At 44.6% G+C, this 26,476-nt stretch overlaps 2 protein-coding genes across 7 annotated transcripts in view; one reads left to right on the forward strand and one right to left on the reverse strand.

The window, feature by feature from the left end:
* Nucleotides 1-10,032, reverse strand: part of PDS5B (PDS5 cohesin associated factor B) — a 263,572-nt gene extending 253,540 nt beyond the window's left edge. Inside the window, exon 1 of the mRNA XM_054015327.1 lies at nt 10,009-10,032. The gene's annotated coding sequence lies outside the window, so the exon portion shown is untranslated. The remainder of the gene's footprint in view (nt 1-10,008) is intronic.
* N4BP2L2 (NEDD4 binding protein 2 like 2) overlaps nt 8,993-26,476 on the forward strand; it is a 102,215-nt gene continuing 84,731 nt past the window's right edge. For 4 of the 6 annotated variants that reach the window (XR_008443502.1, XM_054015329.1, XM_054015331.1 and 1 more), the window contains exons 1-3: nt 8,993-9,140; nt 11,256-11,308; nt 11,983-13,436. Coding sequence is in view for 4 of the 6 variants with exons in the window: in XM_054015329.1 (XP_053871304.1) it covers nt 11,306-11,308; nt 11,983-13,436 (1,457 nt within the window). In the remaining 2 variants the exon portion in view is untranslated. Of the gene's footprint in view, nt 9,141-11,255; nt 11,309-11,982; nt 13,437-26,476 lie in introns of those variants that run through there. The other 2 variants (XM_054015330.1, XM_054015332.1) reach the window with 2 other exon arrangements.

A 26,476-nucleotide genomic window follows, 5' to 3' on the forward strand; every position in this document is an offset into this window, starting at 1 on the left:
CTTCTGCCACTAAGGGTTGTGGGAAGGCGGAGAGGGTCAAAGGGCATCCTGGGTCCTGTCCCAATGCCCCGTGATGCATTGCTTTGCATCCCAGCAATCCCTGCGCTTCCATCCGCATTTGGCGCCATCTTTCAACGGTTTGTGTACTGTGTGCTCTGTCTCTTCGGTCTGCAGGAATGGATCCCGCACTGTTGACTGATATGCTCCTTGCTGTCACTAACACGTCTCATGAGTGGCAGTGGAGTTGTTCCTTAAACTACAAAGGCAAGAGGACCATGCCACGCATAGTAGCTATGACATGAGATTGCTTTTGGCATTCACGGAGGTGCTGACCACAGTGGAAAGCTTCTTTGGGGCTCAGGAAACAAACACTGAGTGGTGGGATCACATCATCATGCATGTCTGGGATGATGAGCAGGGGCTGCAGAACTTTTGGATGAGGAAAGCTACATTCATGAGACTGTGTGATGAGCTCACCCCAGCCCTGCAACGCAAGGACATGAGAATGAGAGCTGCCCTGCCATTGGAGAAGTGCGTGGTGATTGCACTGTGGAAACTGGCTACTCTAGACTGCTACTGATTGGTCGCTGACCAGTTTTGGAGTGGGAAAGTCGACCATTGGACTCGGGTTGATGGAAGTGTGCAGGGCTATTAATCGCATCCAGCTCTGAAAGACTATGACTCTGGGCAACATGTGGGAGCATTTCACAGACATTAACGCAGGCTGGTCCGGAAAGGTGCATGATTCATGCATCTTTTGGAACACTGGCCTGTTCAGGAAGCAGCAAGCAGAGACTTTCTTCCTGGACCAGAAGATCACAGTAGGGAAAGTCGAAATGCCCATTGTGATCCTGGGAGACCCCGTCTACCCCTTAATGCCATGGCTTATGAAGTCATACAAAGGGAACCTTGACAGCAGCAAGGAGCACTTCAACAACAGACTGAGCAAGTGAAAAATGACTGTTGAATGTGCTTTGGGCCGTTTAAAGGCCCGCTGGTGCTGCCTCTATGGGAGACTGTACCTGGCTGATGACAATATTCCTATGCTTATAGCCGCGTGCTTTACTCTCCATAATATTTGTGAAGGGAAGGGTGCAAGCTTCACTCAGTGCTGGACTGCTGAGGCTCAGCACCTGGAGGCTGAATTTGAACAGCCAGAGACCAGGGCTATTAGAGGGGTGCAGCATGGGGCCATAAGGATCAGGGATGCCTTGAGGCACCAATTTGAAGCTGAAAACCACTAATATTTGTTGCTATACTTGGGAATGCAGTGCTTGTAATGCTAGCAGGTGATTGTGATTGGTGCAGACGATACACTGTGAAGGTTTAAGAAAATTGCCTGTTGCTTTGCAGAGCTCTGTTTGCTTTCAATTAATGGAATAAAGATTGCTTTCAAACCAAAACAATTCTTTTATTAAAACACAACAACCGGAGGAGAGAGACAAACAAAAAACCACATCAGCACTGTGGAGAATGGGAGAAGGAAGCAGCCCAGGAGGAGGTGGAGTCCTGGGACGGTTAAAGATTTGTGTATGTCCAGGTATCATATGCAACCTTGTCCTTTGGAGTACAGTGCAGCGGACACTGTTCTTCAGCAGGCCTAAAGTGCAGAGGGACGGGTGTTGAGTGCAGTGGGTATTGGGAGTCCGCAGGGCTGGACTGTGACGGGGCCGGAGTGTAGGGCTACCATATGTCCGGATTTCCCCGGACATGTCCGGCTTTTCGTTCTATAAATAGCCGTCCGGGGGGGATTTTTAAAAATCTAAAAATGTCCGGGATTTCCCCAGTCGGCTATTTATAGATCGAAAAGCAGCGGCCAAGTGCCGCTGGGCAGCCAAAGCCCCTTCCCGGCTCCCCCCATCCCCTGCAGCCTTACCACTCCGCTGGCCCCGCAGCTATCTTCCCCCTCCTCCCCTCCCCTGAACGCTCCGCCCCCTGCTCCCCTGATTCCCGCGAAGCTCGAAATGAAGCAGGGGCAGGCCGGCGGCAGCAGCAGGTAAGCTGGGGGGGAGGAGGAGGAGAGCTCCGGGGAGGCGCGGCCCTGGCCAAGCGGCGCCCGGCGGCCCCAGCAGCACCGGCCAGGACCCGACCCGCGCCCCAGCACCCCCGGACCCGGCCCGGCCCAGGCCCCAGCAGCGCCGGCCCGGCCCGGGCCCCAGCAGCGCCGGCCCAGGCCGGGCCCCAGCAGCGCCGGCCCCAGCACCCCCGGACCCGGCCCGGCCCAGGCCCCAGCAGCGCCGGCCCCAGCACCCCCGGACCCGGCCCGGCCCAGGCCCCAGCAGCGCCAGCCTGGCCCGGGCCCCAGCACCCCCGGCCCGGACCCCAGCAGCGCCGGCCCCAGCACCCCCGGCCCGGCCCCCAGCACGCCCGGCCCGGGCCCCAGCACGCCAGCACCCCCGGCCCGGACCCGGCCCGGGCCCCAGCAGCGCCGGCTGAGCACCTCCGGCCCGACCCCAAGCCCTGCAACCCCGGCCGGAGCGCAGCCCGATTCCTGGGCTCTTTAAAGCTGGCCCTGGAGTTTTGGGGGGGGGGGCTACCAGGGGGGCAAGGGTGTGGAGAGGGGTTGCGACAGTCATGGACAGGGAGTGGGGGGGTTAGATGGGTCTGGAGGGGCTGTCAGGGGGCCAGGGGTGTGGAGAGGGTTTGGGACAGTCAGGGACAGGGAGCAGGGGGGGTTAGATGGGTCTGGGGTTCTGGGAGGGCTGTCAGGGGGCAGGGGTGTGGAGAGTGGTCGAGGCAGGCAGGTAGCAGAGGGGGTTGGATGGGTCAGGAGTTCTGGGGGTCCTGTCGGGGGCACGGAGCAGTTGGATAGGGCATGGGAGTCACCAGGGGTCTGTCTGGGGGCAGGGGTTTGAATATGGGGTGGGAGTGTGGATAAGGGTCGGGGCAGTCAGGGGACAGGTAGGGTAGTAGGGCATTTTCAGGAGGGGGCAGTCAGGGGACAAGAAGCAGGGGGGCTTAGATAAGCGGTGGGATCCTAGGGGGCAGTTAGTGGCAGGGGTCCCAGGAGGGGGCAGTCAGGGGACAAGGAGCGGGGGGTTGGGGGTTCTGAGGGGGGCAATCAGGGGGTGGGAAGTGGGAGGGAGTGGATGGGGGTGGAGCTGGGGCGGGGCTAGAGCGGGGCTCCTCCCCCCCCCCCCGTGTCCTCTTTTTTGCTTGTAGAAATATGGTAACCCTACCGGAGTGGAATGCAGTGGGTACAGACTGGAGCCAGGAGTCTAATAAGAGTGTGTTGGTTGTGTCTGGGGGGTGCATGGAAAAGAGTTTTGTGACAGCGGCTGCAGGGAAAGGTGGGCGCAGAGCTGCTCGGTTTGCAGTTCTAGTAGCGCCTAGAGCATGTCTGCTTGGCGCTCCATAACATTTAAGAACTGCTCCGTGGTTTTGTTCTGGTGTGCCACATTCTCCTTTCGGTCCCTCTTCTCGCTGTCCCGCCACTCCTTGAATTCTTGTTTTTTGGCCACGGAATGCATCATGACATCACATAGAAAGTCCTCTTTAGTTTTTCATGGCCGCTTTCTAATTCTGCGCAGCTGTTCAACCTGCGATAACAAAGAGGGAGGCGAGGCTCCTAAGGTCATATCTGTGAAGCCAAAATGCAACATTTTACGGAAGCAGTATTGTTTGCAACATACAGACCACTGATTCGGTGATTTAAAACACAGCCACTATTAACATACCTGTCACTAATTGGCTGACCCCAGGCAAGCACACATGAGCCACAAGACCCCCAAAATGGTGAGTAACCACAGGGGAAATCAGTGTTCCAGGACCATACTGTACACTGGGCACGTGGCTCCTGGGGAGAGCCAGCACTGTAGTGGGGGGGGGGTCTTATAATCATTACTGTCCCCACATTTTCCATATGCTGTGTTCATTATGGAAAATATCTCGCTGCTTAGGGTGAGCAGGGAATCAAGGGAGGGTCTTCTCCAAGACTGCGGCTTCTGCCCTGGCCCTTATGCAGCTCAACTATGTGCAGCAATGCCCCCCTCCACACACCCCCAGTGATGGCAGAGTGGCGCAGGAAAATTACCCTTAATTGGGCAAGAAACAAAGCAGCTGTGCCAAAGAACCTACGGCAGCAGATTGGCCAGTATCTATATGAGAGTTTTGTAGAGATCTCTGAGGCAGATTCCCGTGAAGTGAGGGAGTCAATCAACACCCTGTTCCGCTGCTCAGACTAGGCATGTGGTGGTACGTGCATCATACAGACACAAGCCTGCTTTCTGCAACCCTCCTGCCCCCAACAACTCGCTTCAGTGATTCCCAAAATCAAAGCTGCTTACCAGGGCCTCCTCTCCTGTTTGCGCTTCGCCAAGCTCCGACTGCTGCGACTGCCTAGCCTCCTCCGGGGTAGAGAAGAGCTCCTGGCTGCATGCATCTCTGACCTCCGAGTCATCCTCTGCCTCTGGATCCACCCCCCCTTCATATCCTCGTCCAAGATTTCCTCCTCCTGGCTTGGTCTACTCTCGACTGGCGCATGAGTCATCAAAGTATCCATAGTGGCCTTCACAGTGGAGGTAGGGTCGCCACCGAGTATCATGTTCAGCTCTTTGTAGAACCAGCAGCTTGTGGGCACAGCACCGTAGCGGTGCTTTGCCTCCCACGCCTTGTAGTAGGCATTCCGCAGCTCCTTCACTTTGACCCTGCACTGCAGTGTGTCCCAGTCATGGCTCCTTTCTGTCATGCATCGTGAAATCTGTCCATAGGTATCATAATTCCTACAGGTGGAGCGCAGCTGGGACTGGACAGCCTCCTTTCCCCAAATGATTATGAGGTCCAGCAGCAAGGCATTGTTCCAAGAGGGGATTGCCTGGTGTGTGGAGCAGGCATGGTCACCCAGAAAGTTGCGCTGAGATCACTGCACGTATCACCGAACAAACAGGAAGGGGACTTTCAAAATTCCCCAGGAATTTAAGGGGTAGGGCTCATGGTTGGTCACCTGAGGGCAGGGCAGTAGAGTTCAAATCGATGACCAGAGAGGCAAGAACAGGCATTGTGGGACAACTCCAAGAGGCCAACTGCAGTGCAGTAATCGACTGGGATGTCTACACTGGCAGCGCAGTGCTGTAGCCCCGGCGCAGAAAGCTGTATGCCTCTCGTCGGAGTGTTTTTTTACAGCGCTGCAACTGCGCGGTTTCTGTGCACTATGTGGCTTGGCAGTATGTACACCTTGGGAGTTACACCGCAGAAAGCTGCTTTACTGTGTAGAAACTTGCCAGTGTAGACAAGGCCTCAGGCTTGGTTGTGGTGAAGAGGAAAGTTAGCCATGGAAGATAACACACAGCAACCACACCCGAGTTGTCTCCATTAGAGCAATGCTACCACAACATAAGAGGTAAAGCTACACCCTGCTCACTGGGACTAATGTATATATAGGGAATGGCTGACATAGAAGTAACAAACACTGTGAAGTGCTTGCTGCATATACTAACTGAACTGGTGTCGTTGAGACCTTTTTCCCACCTTACAAATGACCATTTATGCAACAGAGTGATATGAAAGTTTAAATGTTTGTTTTTTAATACAAGTGGTTTTAATACAGTGGTTCTTGTAAGTAATTTGCCAGTATTAATTTTACATATCTTGTATAAGAGACCATGATAGGGAAGAGTACAAAAGAACAGCACAGGCATGTAGGGACTAAATCAGAAAGGCAGGAAGGATGGGCTCCATCTAAATCAAAACAGAACTGGAATGCTGGCATGTAAAATTAAAAAGGTCCTAGAGGAGTTTTTAAACTAAGGCTGGGGGAAAGGTATGGAGGAGCACACTGTTCAGACAGAGACATCAGCTAGGTGAGGATCTATTAATAGGGATTCTCTGTAAGCTAGTGTAGGCCTTGCTGGAGCCCTAAGCATAAGTAACAGTATGAATCAAAGGCTGTGAACCAGACTAAGCCTGGCTTTGTCAAAATAGTGATGTACCAAGATGTCAGCTAACCGAGTAAGCACATTCCTGACCGGAGAAGATGGTACAAAAACACACAGATCTCTCAAGTAACTGTAAACACATTCTGAAGAGATGATACAATGTTCATTCTCTCTGAAGCATCTGGCATTGGACACTGTCGGAAGACACGATACTGGGCTAGATGGACCACTGGACTGATCCAGTATGGCCGTTCTTATGTTTTCATCTTAAAATCTGTGAATGTCTTTTTCTTGTATCTAAAGGAAAATTAATAAAGGGGACCAGTTTCTTGGAAGTAGTGTGGCTGCTTTGTTTCACATTCCTAGTAGCATCCGGCCACAGGAATATCATCCCATGTAGGGTATTCTCTGGTATATTTGGGACGGGACCAGCACACAGCCAGCCCAAAATCAGGGGAGTGCAAAGGTGAGCTTTACATCCTGCTCTCCCAACCCTGCATACAGTGTGCTCCTTAAAGGCAGTTGAGGATGTGGCCAATTACCCTTTTTCCTTAAAAGATTGCAAACTATTATTGTTTAAATGACCTTGATGCTAAGCAAGCTTTTTCACAGATTAATAGAATTTAAGACAAGAAAGGACCATTAGATGATCTAGTCTGACCTCCTGTCTATCACAGGCCATCACATCTCACCCAGTTACTGCTGTATTGTGCCCAATAACTTACGTTTGACTAAAGCATATCTTCCAGAAAGGCATCCACTTCCATAGGAAGACATTCAGATATGGAGAATTCAATGCTTACCTTAGTAATTTGTCCCAAACGTTAATCATCCTCATTGTTAAAAATGTGTGCCTTCTTTAAATTTACCTGGCTGCATTTTCGTCAGTGGTTATGCCTTTCTCCACTAGCTTAAAGAGTCCTGGAGTACTAGTATTATCTCCCCTTATCAACTGTAATCAGTGTATATGACTATGTGTTATGACAGTTATTATTTTTGCCATTATCAGTAAAGCATTGCTCTTGTGTGTTTGACTTTCCCAGTCCCTATGATCCAAATGATCTGTTCTCAGGAGAAATTCTGCTGTCAGCTATGCTGATGTCAATCTGGAATCACTGAATCTCTGGAAAGCTTGCTTCTTGGTTAGGTAAAAAAAGAGCATCTGTTTCTATAAATGTATCTTTCATCATATCTGCATCTTTAAAACGGATATATGGAATCCTTTCTACTTTAGTGCCAAATCCAAATCCTCTGAAATTAATAGTAAAACTCCAGTTTAAGTAAATGGAACCAGTATTTGGTCAGTAATTTTTATAAACACATTATTTATAATTGTTTAGTTGACGCTTATTTGTCTCAACTGGCTTAACACAATAGAAATTAGCTATACATTTTGCTGAAATTTTAAAATAAATGTCTAAATTAAAAAATTAACCCATGTTTAGGATGTGGATAAACCTGGGGTTTAGTAATACAATTTGTCACCTTTCACAGCCAAGTCAGCAGTTAAAATCCAACCTAGGTTGGCAATGACCACAATTTGCTATATTTAACAGTTTACTAATTTGGTGATTCATTTCTTAGTAGAAGAGTCAGTTCTAGGATTTTTGGGTGGGTCAGAACAGTATTTTTGGTCACATTCAAATATAACTGTCACCATGATCAAACCATTATGCACAGTCAGCCTGAGGATTTGAGGAAGGTATGCTACACCCCATTACTTATCAAAATTGTTTATTTGTAGAGATGATCTTTGTGTTTCCTACTGCTGCAGAAGTGGATTCCAGCTGTATGTGTTGGGATCTGTACGTAGCTGTGAACGTTTAAAAAAAAATTGCATGGAGCTTTTGCTCAAATGAGCTGGAGATATGGGATGGCTGTACATTTATTGAAAGAGAAGTGTGATCACTCTAGTAACTGACCTCTAGTAACCCATTGTTAGGGAACAGTGAGAGACTAGAAGACTTGTTTACAGACTAGTTGTTCTAAAAATGTTAGGAGTGTGGGGAAGAGAATCAGAAAATCAGTCTTTTCATGAACAGCTAGAGAAAGAGAAACAAAAATGTAAGAGAGGCAATATACTGTAATCTGTTTTAGTACAAGACAAATGCAAGCCAAAGAAAAACGATTTCTCTAAATCTCAGAACTCTCTACAAAAGAAAACTGATTATGTCGTTTCTTTGCATAGTAAAAGGAAGTTAGTCTGCTAAGATACAAACAGCTATGGGGGAAGAGAATTATACTAGTCAATATTCAAATTCATATTGACAGAGCAGTTACTAGCCAGGATCTACCACTGTAGTTTATTTGTAAGAAAAATAATCTAGTATTAAAGAGTTCTAGGAAGCAAAACCAAACTGCAGCAACCACAAATCAGAAACAGTTTCAAAATGTGATTGTAGGTATAGTTTGCAACCTTCAGCAAGTGGCCACTGAGAAGAAACCACAAACCATCAGCCATGCCCCCATGTTTTCAACAGCATCCGAAGAGGTTTTCTTTTTCTTTTAAAGCTTTAATACTTATAATTTAAAGAAATCACATTTATTACATGTCTGCAGTCCCACTCTGTAACACTAACACTGACGTTCTCCCCTCATTCCTAAAACTCAGGGAGAGGGGGCAAGAGACTGTAACAAATGCAGAAACCCCCGCCCCCTCCTACCAGCAAATAGATCATTCACAGAGAGGGAGACTGGAAACAGGGGCCCTAAAAACCAAGCCCCAAACAGGGGATATCCCATCCCCTCCGGAACAAGGGGAGCTCCCCGCTTCCCAGTTAAGGACACCCCCCAAAAGAGAGGTCCGCACTCTAGTAATAATGTGCGTTGCATATTCCTGCCTGTCACGTCAGCCTCAATACAGGGGTCTCCTTGTGACCCATCAATGTACAAGGCATCACCCACGTAAGAGTCACCACACCCCACGAGAGACCTTCTCCCCAGCCTGCCCTGGTTCACCACGTTCAAACAGCCTCTGCCTGCGCTTCTCTACGGATCTTTCCCTGCCCTGGGCAGCCCCGCGCCTAAGCTGTGGCGGAAGGGCCGCCCGCCGGGCATTCTGGGAGTTGTAGTTCTAAGCCCGGGCCGGGCTGCACTACAAGCCCCACAACAGGCCGCGTTCGTGCCGGCGCGGCTGCTGAGGCTGCTAACGCCATCTTGAGAGTAAAGAGCCGTAGGAACTCCCCTCCCCCAACCGCCCGGGACTGTGTTGCTGCGAGCCGGAGGCCAGGCTAGGCCGCGGAAGGCTGTTGCTGTCTCTGCCTGGAGGTTGGTCCCTTCACCCAGCCGCGGTTGTGATGAGAGGGGGGCGGGCGGTGCCGGGCGCCTCCCCGCGTGTGAGAGGGCGGTCGAGGGGGGGTCCCCCGAGAGTGCTGCCGGGTGGGCCGCGCAGTGCTGGTCGGGGCCCAGTGCGAGAGAATCCGAGTCAACAGCAACACCCCCAGCCCAGAGAGAGCCTGCTATCACACAGACACCCGGTAACACCCTCAGCCCAGAGAGAGCCTGTTGTCTCACACACACACACAGAGCAACATCCCCAGCCCAGAGAGAGCCTGCTGATACACACACACACAGCTCAGAGAGAGGTTGTCACATGCACAGCAACATCCCCCCCAGCCCAGAAAGGTTGTCACACACACAGCAACACTCCCTAAGCCTAGAGAGAGTCTGTCACACACACACACAGAAACACCCCCAGACCAGAGGGAGAGTCTGTCTCACACACACAGCAACACCCCCAGACCAGAGAGAGGTTGTCACACACCGAGCAACACCTCCCCCAACCCAGAGAGAGTCTGTCTTTCAAACACAGGAACACCCCTCCAGACCAGAGAGAGGGTCTGTCACATGCACAGCAACACCCCCCAGCCCAGCGGGAGGCCACACACAGAGGAACACTCCTCCAGTCCAGAGAGAGTCTGTCTCACACACACAGCAACACCCTTCAGCCCAGAGGAAGAGAGACTGTCACACACACAACACCCTTAACTCTCAGAGAGAGCACGTGATGAACACACACAACAACATGCACCCCTTCACAGAGGGAGAGACTGTGTCACACAAACAGCAACACCCCCTACAACTCAGCCCAGAGAGAGGGGAGAGACTGCAACACAGGTCATTACCCCCAACTCACCGCAGAGAGAGAGAGACCTTCTCGTGCGCACAGCAGCACTTCCCACCCCAGAGAGAGGGGCGAGACTGACACCGACACACCTAACACTTCCCACCCAACCCTCCCCGGAGAGAGGGGAGAGACTGATACACACAGCAACACCCCCCAATCCACTTCAGATAGAGGAGAGAGACTGTGACACACACACAGCAATAGCCTGCACTCTATCCCGGAGAGAGTAACATTCTCCACCCTAGCCCGTATCATTCTTGAAGTTGAGGGTTGTGGCACGGATGACAATTGGGGAGACAAGGGTGTGTGTGTGTGTATGTGTGTTTATATGTGTGTGTGTGTGTATACACACACACACACACACACACCCCAAGAGAGGAGAGACATTTCTTCCCTTCCCAGTCCAATCTTCTCCCCAGAGTAACTCTCAACACAGAAAACAGCAAAGTTCTCTTCCCACCCCTTGAGATTGAAGAGACTAATATGCGCATAGCAAATTTATTCTTATTTCCATATTGGGGCAGGAAGGTGGAGGCTAACCTTACTCACATACAGCAAAACTTTTTTCTGTAAATGGAAGACTATAAAAACTATTTAAAATTTTGTGTTTAGATAAGGGAATCTCACTCTCCCTGCAAATTAGAGAGTTCTCTTTTAATTTTATTATAGTTCAGTTAATGGATGCCTGTCACTTTCCCGAATTCAGAAGTTTAATAGGTTACAGACACTAGTAGAATTAACCCTCTAGTAGGAACTTGAAACTGGAAATTGTCTGTTATCCATCATCTTGTCTGATGCATTTATCACATTATTTCATGCGAAAAAAATAGCATATGTCTTGTCTTTTGAAAGGCAGTTGATATTGCATTCCATCTACTTTATATACCTCTGGAATGCCATGAAAGACCATGTACTTTTGAGTCTGTTTTTGAAGTTTTTCTGTTGTAATATAGCCACCCGCAGGTCTGTCACTGAATGACCAGACAGGTTAAAGTGTTCTCCCACTGGTTTTTGAGTATTTTGATTCCTGATGTCAGATTTTGAGTTAGGTAACTTAATATGTAGGTGACTGGATGACATTCAGAGGAATGATAATGGTGGCATTAGGAAACTACTGCCTGTCATGCTGACCACTATTATGTCACTGTTTCCTTGTACCTTTCCATCTGTTTGTATCCATATATTGTCTCTTGTCTTGTACTTAGACTGTAAGCTCTTTGAGGAAGGGTCAATCTTTTTGTTCTCCATTTTTACAGTGGCCTTTTACAGTGAGGTCCTGATCCTTGGCTGGGGGCTCAGAGGTTCTATGGTAATACAACTAATAATAGATTACAGCTTTAATTTTTAAATCTGATCTATTTTATTATTGATTAATAACTGGCATCTAACAGATGTTTGGTGGGCTATGAGTTGGATTAGTCCAGTGCATATCATAGACATTACATCACAGTGGCTCTAAGTAACATTTTGTTGGCAGTCTGAGTAGAAAGGTCAAGCATTAACCGAATGTCTGTGCTCAGTTATCTGATTCTTAGGGGGGATCCCAGCAGAAAAAGGATTGAAGCTTGTTGGCAATGATGTAAGTAATTGCATTGCTAATGCCCATACTGAACCTGTATGTGGATAACCAGAGAATTCCAGTATTCAGGCTGCTGATCTAATTTATTTCTGAAACACTAACTTTTAAAAAATAGCTTAGCACAGATAGTAAATTGCTAATATTGTCACTGAAATACGAGAAAAGCTCTACACTAAAATAGTTTTTATTATAAACCTACTGAAATAGGTATTTCTTATTTAAAACCAAAACTGCATTAGCCTATAGTGGATGCTTTCTTCGATGAAATTAATAACTAACTTATTTTAGTTGTGAAGGTAGATAAACTCTGCTGTTACAAATTATAGCTTAGAATAACTTCTAATTTTGCATAATGTATTCCAAAGGTGTATGTATTGTTAATATTCTTGCTTTTTTTCTTTAAGATGCTTCATGCTGAATGTAAAGTAAGGCCTTTGGAATGTCAAGATGAAATGACAATTGAACCGTGTTCTAAAAAAATTAAATCAACAGAAGAAGCTCATGATAAATCCTGTGATGATGGTTTCCAGGGATCTCTTATGAAAACAGACACTGAGAGAATAAACAAAGAATGGATACCTTTATACATCTCCAATGACCAAGGAAAACAGGAAGTGCAGCAGAAAGAGAGTGAAAATACAGATGTCTTGGAAACATTCAATGAAGAATTCCCTGGTAATAGGCCAGGGATTATTGAGTCTACTCATTCAACGATCATGCAGAGTGTAAATCTTCCAATAAAAGACACTGAGGTTACAGAAAATAAATGCCCATTCATTACTGAAAAAGTTGATGAAGCTAATATTAAAGAAACTAGCAATAAATCATTCACAGTAAATGGAGATGAAGTAGAGGCTGAAGAACATGGTACAAGCAAAGTATTTATTGGGCCCGTTTACAGACCTGTGGAGGAGAACAAGCAGGATGAAACCAGGAATTTTACTAAATTTAGCACAGGCAAAGAGAAACAAAATGTTGTACTTTACCACAAAAATGACAAAGAAGCAGCAAATAAAATACAGACTCTTTCTTGTGATGTATCAGAAATAGATGATGAATTGTGCCAATTTTATAAAGAAATTCAGCAGCTTGAAAGCGATAAAGATGAGTTAGAAGGTCACTTACAGGAAAAAGAAACCGAATCATCTCAGGAACGATTTATATCATGTAATAAATATAGTCAGTCATCTCACGAGGATGAACAAGATACCTGTTACAGTAGAACACAGTCCTATTATGACCATGAACAGTGTTTCTATAATGAACCAAGTGGCCAGAAGACAGTCAGTGAACCAAAATGTTTTGACAATGAAGCAAATGGCTGGAGAAGTGAGAATCATTTTAATTGGCAAGCGGATTCTAAATTCTGGAACCATTCAGTCCCTCAGTTTAGGCCGGCATGGCAGCCAACACAATCTTTCATAATACCTCAGGGACCACTTCCTCCTAGGTTCAACCATTTAGATGTTCAAACTCTTAATTCCACACCACATCAACCAAATACTCTCCATCCTCAGAATGATGGACTTCCTCACAAGAATTATGCAGGTTACCATGGAAATAGTGGCAGTACTAACAGGAGCTGTCCATTGTTTGATCAGAATAATAGTTATGCTGGTCATATTGGTATCCATAGTATGCAAGTCTCCAGAAATGGATATAGCGACCAGGATGGATGCAAGAATAATGGTTTCTGTGAAACCAGAGAAGAGTGTTGGAAAGATCCTAGAACTTACCAGAAAGAGGGAATACACAATTTTAATTTTCAGCAGTTTTCAGAAGACAAGTTATGTAGGTCGCAGAAATTACTTCTAATTTTAAGAGGTCTGCCTGGCTCAGGAAAAACAACACTGTCTCAGTAAGTATATGTTTGAAAAAAAAAAAAAAAAAAAAAAGTCTGCTAGATTGTTCTTGTTTTAGATCCTGTAAAGTTTTACACAAGTAGTATTCTTGAAGTCAGTGGGACTACTCATATGTATAAGTCTTTGCAGAATTGAGGCCCTAATTGTTACATAGTGAAGGGGTATAGTAGTGAATATTGGAAATATTAGTCACTTCATTGTTAGCTGTTCTTTTGGTCTTTTTCAGTAAGAATGCTGATGATCACAGAAAGCTGTTTTATATTTTAAAAATATTTTTTTCTTCTATCCAGTGACTCATGTATCCTTCCATGCTGACTTCTGAAACTCCAAATGCTTCTAATATGAAAGTTAGCCACACTCTGGTCTTTCAGATTCCTTTCTTAAAATGTCTTCTTCCAAGTCTACTAATATTAATTCATCTAAATTAGAAGTGCTCTTATATGCCATTAAAATAAACTTTAATGGGACATTATCAACTTGAAAAATCTCATATGAATGTTTTACATTTTCTATTATTATTTAATTTTACAAATAACACTTAAGATTATTAGAAGCGAAAGAGACACAAGAGAGAGAGAGAGTGCCTCTTGTTTTTGGTGTGTTTCATTTGTGCATAATTAATTTAATAAAACTTTGTTTATAGTCACTTCCACTGTTTTTCCAGTGTAGTCAGTCAGTTTCCACATTTGTTGGTGAAGGCCTTTCCCACAACAAAAGGGGATTAAAAAACTTTTCTAAGGAAGGTATGCTAGTTAAACTATAGAAATTCTCAGGGACTCAAGTCTGGTAGGAACTGACACCACTTTTAATTTTTTTAAAATTATTTTAATTGACTAGTTTTCAAGTTCATAGTGTCTTACAACATTCTATGACAATGTGCCTGTCATCACGGAGCATAGTTTATGTATCTGTCACATCTAAAAACCCTACATTAAGAGAACTCTGAATCAGTAGTTTCACTCAATTTAATAAAATCACCAGAAACAACACTTCCTGGATGATTTAAAGGAGCTTACCCAGTTAAGTAGAGAGATCTGATGATCATATTACTGCATATTATTTCTCGGAACAAAAAAAAGCGCACTGTTGTAATAATTAGTTTTTGTGTTTGATTTGTAAAGCTGCTAAAACTTCCTTAAAAAAGAAAAAGAAAGTTATTAAAGGGGGGGAAAAAGAACAATATTGAGCATGCTAAGTCAAGCACTCAAAAGTTAGGAAATGCCAGAATTAAGTTTGTCTTAATTTGAGCCCCCTTGTGCATATACATTATGATATGGTCTTTATTTATGTGATGAAATATTGTTTTTTCCACAGGACCTTTCCTTATTCAGGGCATAGAATAGACCAGGGGTCGGCAACGTTTGGCACGCGGCTCGCCAGGGTAAGGACCCTGGCGGGCCGGGCCAGTTTATTTACCTGCTGACGCGACAGGTTCAGCCGATCGCGGCCCCCACTGGCTGCGGTTCGCCGTCCTGGGCCAATGGGGGTGGTGGGAAGCGGCGCGGGCAAGGGATGTGCTGGCCGCGGCTTCCCGCCACCCCCATTGGCCCGGGATGGCAAACCGCGGCCAGTGTGGGCCACAATCGGCCGAACTTGCCGCGTCAGCAGGTAAATAAACTGGCCAGGCCCGCCAGGGTGCTTACCCTGGCAAGCCGTGTGCCAAAAGTTGCCGGCCCCTGGAATAGACAGTCCTCACTTAATGAGCAGCTATTTGATATTTTGTTTCCTATGCTTTTCTTACTGCATCTTATTCAAACCCTGCTCCAAAGACAGAATTGTTAATTTCTTAATAGGCTTTTTATGGAATTTGATGCTATAGTATATGAGTGCTTCACAAACATTAATTTGTTTTCACAACACCCCTGTTAGATGATCTGGTTTTATCATCCCAGTGCTACATATGGGGAGCTGAGAGACAGAGACTTTAAACTCAGAAGTATCCACTAACTTTGGGTGCCCAGCTTGAGACACCTAGAACCTGATTATTTCAGAGCACTTAACTTATATGTAACTTTGTACGTTCAAAGGACAGCTCCCAGTGATTTCATTTGCAGTTGGGAGTGCGCAGTACTTCTGTAAATTAGATCCCAGGGTCTCAAATCAGGCATCTAGAAAATGAGGGACACGCAATTAGTGACCACCTTTTAAAAGTTTGGTTTATGTGATGCTTGGTAAATCACGTAGGAACTTGTTGGCAGGGGCAGGGATAGAATCCAGTTCTCCAAGGCAGCATTCAGATGCCTTAACTATGCTACAATTCTTTCTTTTCTTGCAGTTCCGTCTCATTCACTACACACCTTTCAATTTCTGCAACAGAGTTAGGGCAGACAACAGCTCTTTTAGTTCACAACCTTGATTCATTCCCAGAACAAGTCCATCCTGTGCGCTGAAAGAGGCATGGGTCCTGTGGAAAAAATAGTCTGTGATCATGTAATTAAAGACTGAATCCTTAATAACATTTTAAATGTAGATTTTTTGTGTGTAATTTCCTAGATTTTTTTGAAAAGCAAAGTGAACAAACCGAAATTCCATCATGACATCATATTAACACCTACCTGATTCATCAGCAGGGATGGAACCTTTAGATCTACTACACAGATCTGTGCCACTTGAGCTAATGGAGTAACTGGTAGAAATAGTAGGTTGTCATCCTCTTTGCAGACCAGCACTATAGGGAGCTGAGAGGCACACTTTGCCCAGGGGATTTCATAGATATGTACTGACATCAGAGAAATGTCTGGAGTGGAATGTGGTCTAGTAGGCAAGGACTTTTCTGCTCCTTCCCTCAAAGTTTGACCCCTTCTGCCTCATCCCCTTCAAGCTGTCCCAGTCCTATCTGTTTCCCATCCCATTCCCCTCATCCAAGTCCCAGGTCTCTACTCCTCAATCTCTAATCCCAAACCAAGTTTCCTTGTCCAGCCAGTCCTGGTCACCACCTCTTGACTCCGTATCCCTGTTTTCCCCTCCCAGTCTCCTTGTCCACCCATTTCCAGTTCCCCCAAGCCCCTTCAGCTCCTTGTTGCCTGTTTCCTTGCCTGGCCATTCCCATCCCTCCTCCTTCCCCTCTACTCCTTGTTTGATATGTCTTCCTCCCCACCCACTTTTCCCATCTCGACTGGGTCCCAGTCACAGTTTACCTCCCCGGTCTCCTTATCTAATCTCATTTCCCACCCCTGGCTCTTTGCCCAGCCAGTCCCAATTCTCTCCCCATGCCCTGTCGCCTCATCAAATCTTTTCCCCATACTTCCTTCTGCCCTTTCTAATGGTTCCAAGTCTTGTTGCCCAGTTAGTCCCAATTCCTACTCCTTACTTCCTGCCTGGTCCACATCTAATTTAAGTTTTCTCCCCCACCTCCCTGGAAACTGGCTTCCAGACCCAACCCCACATTTCCCACCTTGGCTCCCATTCCTAAGCCCTTTACCCAGCCAGTCTCTTCCCCTCCTCCCTGCTACTTGTCCCATTTTGCTCCCTAATCCCCTCCTCAACTCTTGTCCCCTCTGCATCTGAATCAGGCAGCTTCCTCTTCTATGCTGCCTGGGACCAAAAACACAGAATTGACATGCTCCCTGCTCTTGCTGGCAGCAGCCCAGAGAAACAATTGTGGCGGAAATACTTGCTCAGTACAGATGGAATTTTCAGAGAGTTTAGCTATGCTAGCAAGTGTCTGCTGAATATATGTGAACTGACTTTTTTTCAAAGGTTTATAACTTGGCCAAATTTGGGTTGTTATGGGGATGGCATATGGCCCATCTTTGGCATTAAGGTTACCCCCTGCCAAATTTTAAGTCCCTGGTTCAAAGCATGGGGGCACTAGAACTTCTCAGAGAAAAAGGTTGCCAGAATTGAACATTTGCAAAACGCTGTATTTTTCCATTGCTTAGTTCTCAGAATTTAGCATGACAGACACCTCTCATAGAAAATTTCTGTTATAAGTTATAAGCAACTGAAAACAAGGTTTTATAGGTCATGTAGGTAGTCTGGTGAAATGGAATTGAACTCTGGTCTCCTGAGTCCAAGGTTAGCATCCTAACCACTGAGCAGTCCTTCTTTTATAGATTCATAGATTTTAAGTCCAGAAGGGACCATTAGATAATCTACTCTGACCTATATAACAGAGGCCATAGAACTTCACCCAGTTACTCTTGCATTGTACTGTCAGTGTCATCTGTTAATGTGAGTCTTCAACATAGCAGCAAGAGGGGAGAAAGAGACATTTTTAAAAATAGGAAAATGTGGATTTTTTTATAAATTTATAAACAAGCGATTAGGAGTCAGGCCACCTAGGTTCTAGTTACAGCTGTTCTGCTGACATGATATGTGATCTTGATGTTAATTTTTTGTCTATAATACTTCTCTGTCTTCCATGGGTATCCCATGGATGTAATCTTTGTAAAGAGCTTTGAGATTTTTGAATTAATGCTTAATAATTCAAGTCCAATTCCTCCAGGACTTGCTCTGTGGAAGTATATGTTCAAATAATGAGTTTTATAAAGAATATCCATTATATCGTGACATGGATCTATGTAAAAATAGAATTGACTAGAAACTGACTATGAAGTTGTATGAGCAAGTTTAATTAGCAGGGAAATTTAGGATGCAGATTCTGACCTGAAACCTTTCTTGGGGACCATCCTTTTTTGAAAGTGAGGTCTGAGGGTCCCCCAAGTGTGCTATAGAGTTGCGGGTTTTGCCTATAAAAAGGCTCAGTTATTCCTCAGAGATGGTGGAAACCTAGTAAGTCAAATTGCATGTTTAACTCTATGGACTACTGAGACTGGTGGCATCTTCAGATATCTAGACTGAGGCCTTGTTTCTACACTGCAGGATTTTGTGAACACAAGTTATGCAGATGATCAAAACCCGCTATAATTACATTGCTTTTGCATGTTGACACGGCGCTCCTGTCAGCGGAGCGCATCCATAGTTGGTGCTCTAGCATCGACAGTGAGAGTAGTGCTGTGGGTAGCTATCTCACTGTGCTACTCGCCACCTTCTGCAATTAGGAGTTGTGGGAAGGCGGAGTGGATCACAGTGCATCATAAAAGCGGGGTCAGTGTCCTATGATGCAGTTTTTTTCTGTCCCATCATTCCATGAGCTTCCGACTGCATTTTGGGTAATTTTTCAACAGTTCCTGTTTACAGCGCGACTGCCATCTCTGCCTGAAGGGATGGATCCTGCACTGCTCTCTTCTGTTGTGGTCACAGTTATGAAAACGTCACAGCTGGTCATGCAGTATATCATGAGTTCCCAATCCGAATAGGAATCCTGATCTGACCTGCTATATGCCATGAAAAGAAACAATGCCAGATTACTTTTGGCATTCCTGGGGCAGATGCATACAGTGGACCATCACTATGGGGCTTAGGAAACAAGTACTGAGTGGTGTGAACAAATCATTATGCAGGCCTGGAATGACGAGCAGTGGCTGCAGAACTTTTGGATGTGGAAAGACACCTTCCTGGAACTGGGTGCGGCGCTCGCCCCAGCACTGTGGTGCAAGGACACCAAAATGAGAGCTGCCCTCTCAATAGAAATGCGCGTGGCAATTGCTGTGTGGAAGTTGGCAACTCCAGACTGCTACCGGTCAGTCGCAAATCAGTTTGAAATCGGGAAGCCCACCGTTGGGGCTGTGTTAATGCAAGTGTGTAGGGCCATTAATTGCATCCTTCTAAGAAGGACTGTGACTCTTGGAAATGTGCATGAAATAGTGAATGGCTTTGCGACAATGGGATTCCCTAACTGTGGTGGGGTGATAGAATATAAGAATGGCTATATTGGATTGGACCAATGGTCCATCTAGCCCAGTATCCTATCTTCTGACAGTGGCCAATGCCAGGTGCTTCAGAGGGAATGAACAGAACAGGTAATCATGAAGTGATCCATACTCTTTTGCCCATTCCCAGCTTCTAGCAATCGGAGGCTAAGGACACTTCAGAGCATGGTTTTGCATCCTTCCCATCCTGGCTAATAGGTGAGTGACCCCTAGTTCTTCTGTTATGAGAAGGAGTAAATAACACTTCCTTATTTACTTTCGCCGCCCCAGTCATGATTTTATAGACCTCTATCGTATCCCTCCTTAGTCGTCTCTTTTCCAAGCGGAGAAGTCCCAGTCTTATTCATCTCTTCTCATACGGACGCCATTCCATACCCCTAATAATTTTTGTTGCCCTTTTCTGAACCTTTTCCAAGTCCAATATATCTTTTTTGAGATGGGGCAACCACATCTGCACACAGTATTCAAGATGTGGGTGTACCATGGATTTATATAGATGCAATATGATATTTTCTGTCTTATTAGCTATCCCTTTCTTAATGATTCCCAACATTCTGTTCACTTTTTTGACTGCCGCTGCACACTGAGGGGATGTTTTCAGAGAACTATCCACAATGACTCCAAGATCTCTTTCTTAAGTGGTAACAGCTAGACCCCATCATTTTATATGTATAGTTGGGATTATGTTTTCCAATGTGCATTTGTATTTATCAGGCATAAATTTCATCTGCCATTTTGTTGCCCAGTCACCTCAGGAGACTGCCCTTCACTGGGTAGGTTCTTATAGCTGTGTGTAACTCCAGATGTCATTTTGGAACCTGTCCGAAGGGTGGAGTGAATGGGGTACTGCAATGTGCCAGGAAGATGCAAGGAATGTGTGAGAGGAGTTTGGGGAGGGCATGGAAAGCAGTTCTGTATGGGCTGTAGGGGTGGGAGTGAGCACTCATGTATTCTGCCTGCAGTGCAATTAGGGACTTCAATATTTCCGTTTGCTCCTCCATCACTTCTCCTTCCTCTCCTACCTAGCTATTTTATTATTTTAATTTACAGTCTCTCTCCATGCCCTGTGTTCTTGTCTTTTGGCATCTGAGGATTGGAGCATGTCCTCCTTGCTCGCTTCCTTATCTGGCAGAGGCATTCCACTGGTGTGTAGGGGGTTCCCCTGAAAGCCACATCAGCAGAAGCACAAGAAACAGTAAATTGTGGCATGATTGTTAGTGCACTCAGAGCATCGAATCATTATAGTAATGATTCCCTTTGTTATCTTTCTCGCTGTCCATTGTCAAGCATGCAGCTTGGCGAAAGCCCTAAAGATGGTGAGTTTGGCCTGGGGTGTGTGTGCTCAAGATGGGGAAAAGGGTCTTGGTGGCTTTCTAAGGGGATCACTGCAAGTGACTAGAGACAAAATTGTAAATTAAGCTACTATTTTCCACAGGCGGGGGTCATTGAAGGTGATATCTCACTCTGAGGGTAAGCAAGAATGCAAGGGTGCATCTCCAGCATGTGTGTGGCCTCTGACTGGGTCCCTCTGCTGCTCGCCTGTGTGTTGCTTGGGTCCCTGTACAAGTGATTACCAATAAACATGGGAAAATTTCCTACAATGGGGGAAGGAACAAAGCAGCTCTGCCAAGGAGCCTTCAGTAGAGAATTGGCGAGTACCTCCAGGAAAGTTTCCTAGAGATCTCTCTGGAGCATTTCCGTGAAATCTCAGCGTGCATTAACACACTGTTCTGTCCCACAGCGTAGCTGCACAGGGGAATGTGAAGCATACGCAAACACAGCTAGTCTTCTACATTTCTATCCCTTAACCCACTTCTAGCATATAACAAAGCAAAGGACAGTTCTACTTCATATAAGCAAGCAACATCAACTCAAAAAGATCACGCTCCTGCGTCATGTGTGCCAGAGAAAGAATGCTGGATTGGCTTGAACCCTCCTGGGTCGAGAAGAGGTCCTGGCTCATCACGTACTGGACGACCCTGTCGCTTGTCCCATCTCATCCTCCAACTCGACCTCTTCATCCACCACTTCATCCTCGGGGTTCATTCCACTGTCCGCTGTCTCCACCCTACCCCCGAAGTATCCACAGGGCTCTTGGTGGTGGAGATGGGGTCACTGCCAAGGATAGCGTCCAGCTCCTTATGGAATCAGCAGGTCTTCGGCACAGCGCCAGAGCGATGGTTTGATCCCTTGTCTACTGGTATGCCTGCTTCAGCTCCTTTATATTCACACAGCATTGATGCGTATCCCATTTGTACCCCCTATCCAACATGCCATGAGAAATCTGACCATAGGTTTCGAAGTTCCTATAGCTGGAGCGGAGCTGGGACTGCACAGCCTCCTTTTTCCACAGAGCCAGCAAATCCACCAGCTCAGGTGTGTGCCAAGCAGGGGAGCTGCCATGGTCAGCTGGGAAGATGCGATGTGACCCTCCATACCAAGCAAATGGGAAGTGGAATTTTAAAAATTCCTGGGCCTTTAAAGGGGGAGGGTCTGATGCCTGGTCTGGTGCAGGGCAGCAGAGTTCAAATGGCTCCCGGAGGTTATTTACAGCGACATAACCAAGCACAGTGTCTACGCTGACACTTTGTCAATCTAACTTTGCCACAAAAAGTTCTAAGCCTCTCATCAAGGTGGTTTTATTTTGTCAGCAAAGCAGGAGAGTTTTGTCAGCGGAAGGAGCATTGTAGTGTGTACAACTCCACTGTTTTCCTGACGAAAGCTGACTTTTGTCAACAGAAGTCTGTAGTGTAGACGATTTCTGAGTAGTAGTAGTAAGATAACGAAAGGGTAAGAATGAGGAACAAGGAAGTAGCTAAAATTTGTAGCTCAGTTTTAAGTATATTTTGTTTTCCTTCTGTTTCTATTTAAGTGTTGGCTCTTTTAATATTTGTTTTGTTGTTTCATGCCTGTTGCAAGTGACATATTTCTATTTTTGTATCCCTTTACTCACCTTAGTAATAGTTTAGCTTATTACTAAATGTTATCTTTTAATCCCACACCCGAGCCTCTTTTTAGGTGACAAATCTGAGGAACTGTCCCAGATTGAGGTGTCACTTGAGGAGTTTTTGGAACAAATTGATAAATTAAACAGTAATACGTCACCAGGATCAGATGGTATTTACCAAGAGTTTTGAAGGAACTCAGATGTGAAATCGCAGAACTATTAACTGTGGTATGAAACCTACATTTAAATCAGCTTCTGTACCAGATGACTGGAGGATAGCTAATGTGATGCCAATTTTTTTAAAAAAGGCTCCAGAGTCGATCCCGGGATAACAGATCAGTAAGCCTAATTTCAGAACCAGGCAAATTAGTTGAAACTTTAGTAAAGAACAGAATTATCAGACACATAGATGAACACAGTTTGTTGGCGAAAAGTCAACCTGGCCTTTGTAAAGGGAAATCATGCCTAATCAGTCTACTAGAATGCTTTGAGGGGGTTAAGAAGCATGTGGACGCTGGTGACCCAGTGGATATAGTGATAGGGTCCCTCACCAAAGGCTCTTAAGCAAAATAAGCTGTCATGGCATAAGGGGGAAGGTCGTCTCATGGATCAGTAACTGGTTAAAAGATAGGAAACAAAGGGCAAAAATAAATGGTCAGTTTTCAGAATGGAGAGAGGTAAAAAGTGGTGTCCCCCAGGGGTCTGTACTGGGATCAGTGCTATTCAACATATTAATAAATGATCTGAAAAAAGGGATAAACCGTGAGATGGAAAAATTTGCAGATGAAACAAAATAAAAAAAAAAGATCGTTAAGTGATCTGCAGAAAGGGGTAAACAGTGAGGTGGCAAAGTTTGCAGATGAGACTAAATGGCTCAAGATAGTTAAGATCAAAGCAGACTGTGAAGAACTTCAAAAAGATCTCACAAAACTAAGTGATTAGGCAACAAAATGGCAAATGAAATGTAATGTGGATAAATGTAAAGTAATGCACATTGGAAAAAATAACCCCAACTATTCATAAAATTAGCCCCCATCATATTGAGCTACAACTAATCAGGAAAGAGATCTTGGAGTCATCGTGGATCTGAAGACATCCACGCAGTGTGCAGCGGCAGTCAAAAAAGCAAATAGGATGTTAGGAATCATTAAAAAAGGGAGAGAGAATAAGACGGAGAATATCTTATTGCTCTTATATAAATCCATGGTACGCCCACATCTTGAATACTGCATACAGATGTGATCTCATCTCAAAAAAGATATACTGGCATTGGAAAAGGTTCAGAGAAGGGCAACTAAAATGATTAGGGGGTTGGAACGTGTCCCATATGAGGAGATTAAAGAGGCTAGGACTTTTCAGCTTGGAAAAGAGGAGACTAAGGGGGGATATGATAGAGGTATATAAAATCATGAGTGGTGTGGAGAAAGTGAATAAGGAAAAGTTATTTACTTGTTCCCGTAATATAAGAACTAGGGGCCACCAAATGAAATTGATGGGCAGCAGGTTTATAACACACAAAAGGAAGTCCTTCAGACAGCACACAATCAACCTGTAGAACTCCTTGCCTGAGGAAGTTGTGAAGGCTAGGACTATAACAGGGTTTAAAAGAGAACTAGATAAATTCATGGAGGTTAAGTCCATTAATGGCTATTAGCCAGAATAGGTAAGGAACGGTGTCCCTAGCCTCTGTTGTCAGAGGGTGGAGATGGATGGCAGGAGAGAGATCATTTGACCATTACCTGTTAGGTTCACTCCCTCTGGGACATCTGGCATTGGTCACTGTCGGTAGGCAGGATACTGGGCTGGATGGACCTTTGGTCTGACCCAGTATGGCCATTCTTATGTTTTGTTTATCATTTTTACAGTGCAAATATTGTAATAAAATAATATAAAATGAGCACTATACACTTTGTATTCTGTATTGTAATTGAAATTGTTATATTTGAAAATGTAGAAAAACATCCAAAAATATTTAATAAATTTCAATTGGTATTCTATTGTTTAACAGTGAGATTAAAACTGCGATTAATCGCAATTAATTTTTTTGAGTTAATTGCATGAGTTAACTGTGATTAATCAACAGCCCTAATTTTAATCTGTTTGTTATGACAGTTTTAATTGTGCTGTAGTCAGAGTTTTGGCTGGGGGTAAGCAATACATGGAAAATAAAATAATTTATTGTGTTTCTGGGATTGCAGGACTTTCGTGCCATTGTCAATGTTGACTTGAGCAAATAGGAGAATACAGCAGAATGAGCTCGATATGTGTCAGTACAACATGAAACGCTATGTCAATTGTACATAACGACACTGTAAAATTTAAAATAAAAATAAAGGTCCCACATTTAGCCTTGCAGAGAGACTTGTTGAAGTCATTGGTGCTCCACAGAGTGCATGAATATGGCTGTATGCAGCCAGTTGGTGGATTGTGGCCTAGTTATCTACTAGCTGTTTCATTAAGGTAGGTACTTTCTCTTAAGATAGGAGATATTTTTGTATATAAGAATCTACTGAATTATCAGTTATTGCTTGGGGAGAATAGCGACACCTGAAGTACATGTGTTTTATACAGGAGGTGAATAATGTGGAAGCTGGATCTCATTGCCAAATGCAGAATCATCTTCAGCTGAATAAGAAAATCAGCTACTTGTCTGAAATCATGGCTTCCTGACTTGGAATGTAGTATCTATAGAATAAATTCCCAGGAGAGGGGGAAATGAAGTGTTGTCAGACATGGGCAAAACTCACCATTTACCTCAAAGTTGTTAAAAAGGCCTCAGTACTATGAGCTTTATTTGCCCAGGAGGAAAATTGTGTTCAAATTCTTATGTTATATCCCAAACCAGCCCAACAAATCTTTTGCTAAAGGAAAAAATATTCCACTCAGTTTACTGTTGAACAATTTGAACCAAAAGTATATGTAATTATACATTTAAAATGTCATGTCATAAATTGTATTACATATGTTGATAAAGATGTTTATGTCACCCTATCTATAGAGGTGGAGGAAGAAAAAAAAATGTTCTTAGCACAGTCTTGATGATACTACTTGGATCATTAGTACCTTTTGGACTTCATTATTCTTAATACCATTATAAATTGCTGTGTTAGGACACTATAAATGAATAAGTAATATAAAATATACACAGATTAGGTACTGTGTTATGAGCTTTATCTTCATGATTGATCTGGCAGAGTGGTGTGTCAGATTCCTTCTGTGGTTGAATTTTTAAAGAAGATGTGTGGTTTTGTTACTGGTCTACGATGTTAGATTATATACTAATGATCCACAACCAGTCTCTTGCTGATGACAGTGGGTTGTGTGCACAAAGTTAGAGGACAGAATTGTGTAATAACGAAACTTTTAACTAGTAAAGTTATTATTGCAAATTTTTATGGACAGGTATGGTAATTGAGAGTGCAAATGGACACACTTATGCTTCTACGTTATTTGTGATTTGGCCTGTTCTCCTCCTTTCCTGGTCTCTAATCTGTAGGACATCCCAGAGTACAAGGCCCCACATGCTGCTCTATTTCTTATCCTCTGGCTACTCTGTCTCCTTTTGAGGCAATATAGCATAGCTGCCTAGATTTCCCAGAATGCACTGATAGAGATATCAGTGTGATAGTTGTGGACATGTGTTGGTAGTGACAGACTGCTGTGTACATACAAATTTAACCATGTTTACTTGAAACCTGTTAAAGTAATAGTGGGTCTAAGAAGTGGTAGATAAATATGAATATAGTAATAAGTATCATTCTGCCCAGGGGTTGAGATTTTGAGTGTGCTGCTGAGGTAGCAGATAATTCTGTTCCTATAACTGAGCTGTAATAAATCAACCTTGCTCGTTCACAAATATGGTTTGGCAAAACTAGGCAATAGTGAAATGAATTTTGGATAAAACAAAAGTTTGTTAATTTTAGTTTTATTCAGAATTTAAAAATTGAAAAGAATAAAATCATTCATTTAAAAATGGAGACCTCTTCTGTAATGGCTTATTTATCATGGTAGCTGATGACAACATTAGATAAAAATATAGAATTATAAAAATGTGAGTATAGTAGATTTTGGTGACACTGAGTGATATGTTTTCCCAAGACAGAACTGCTTTTGCATTACTGATTTGTATATTTGAGATTGCAGTAGCATTTCCAGTGAAAATAAAATGCATATTCATGATGGTCCCATTCCCTTAAAAAGAACTGCACAGACAGACCTCCCATGGCTTCAGTGGGGCTTCATAGTGTTACACTGGTAGATTGTAGCCTTAATTATGTACGTACTGTTCTTCTGATGGATATTACAGGAGCTGCAG

This window comes from Malaclemys terrapin, chromosome 1 (genome assembly GCF_027887155.1).
Source record: "Malaclemys terrapin pileata isolate rMalTer1 chromosome 1, rMalTer1.hap1, whole genome shotgun sequence".
Classification (NCBI taxonomy): Eukaryota; Metazoa; Chordata; order Testudines; family Emydidae; genus Malaclemys; species Malaclemys terrapin.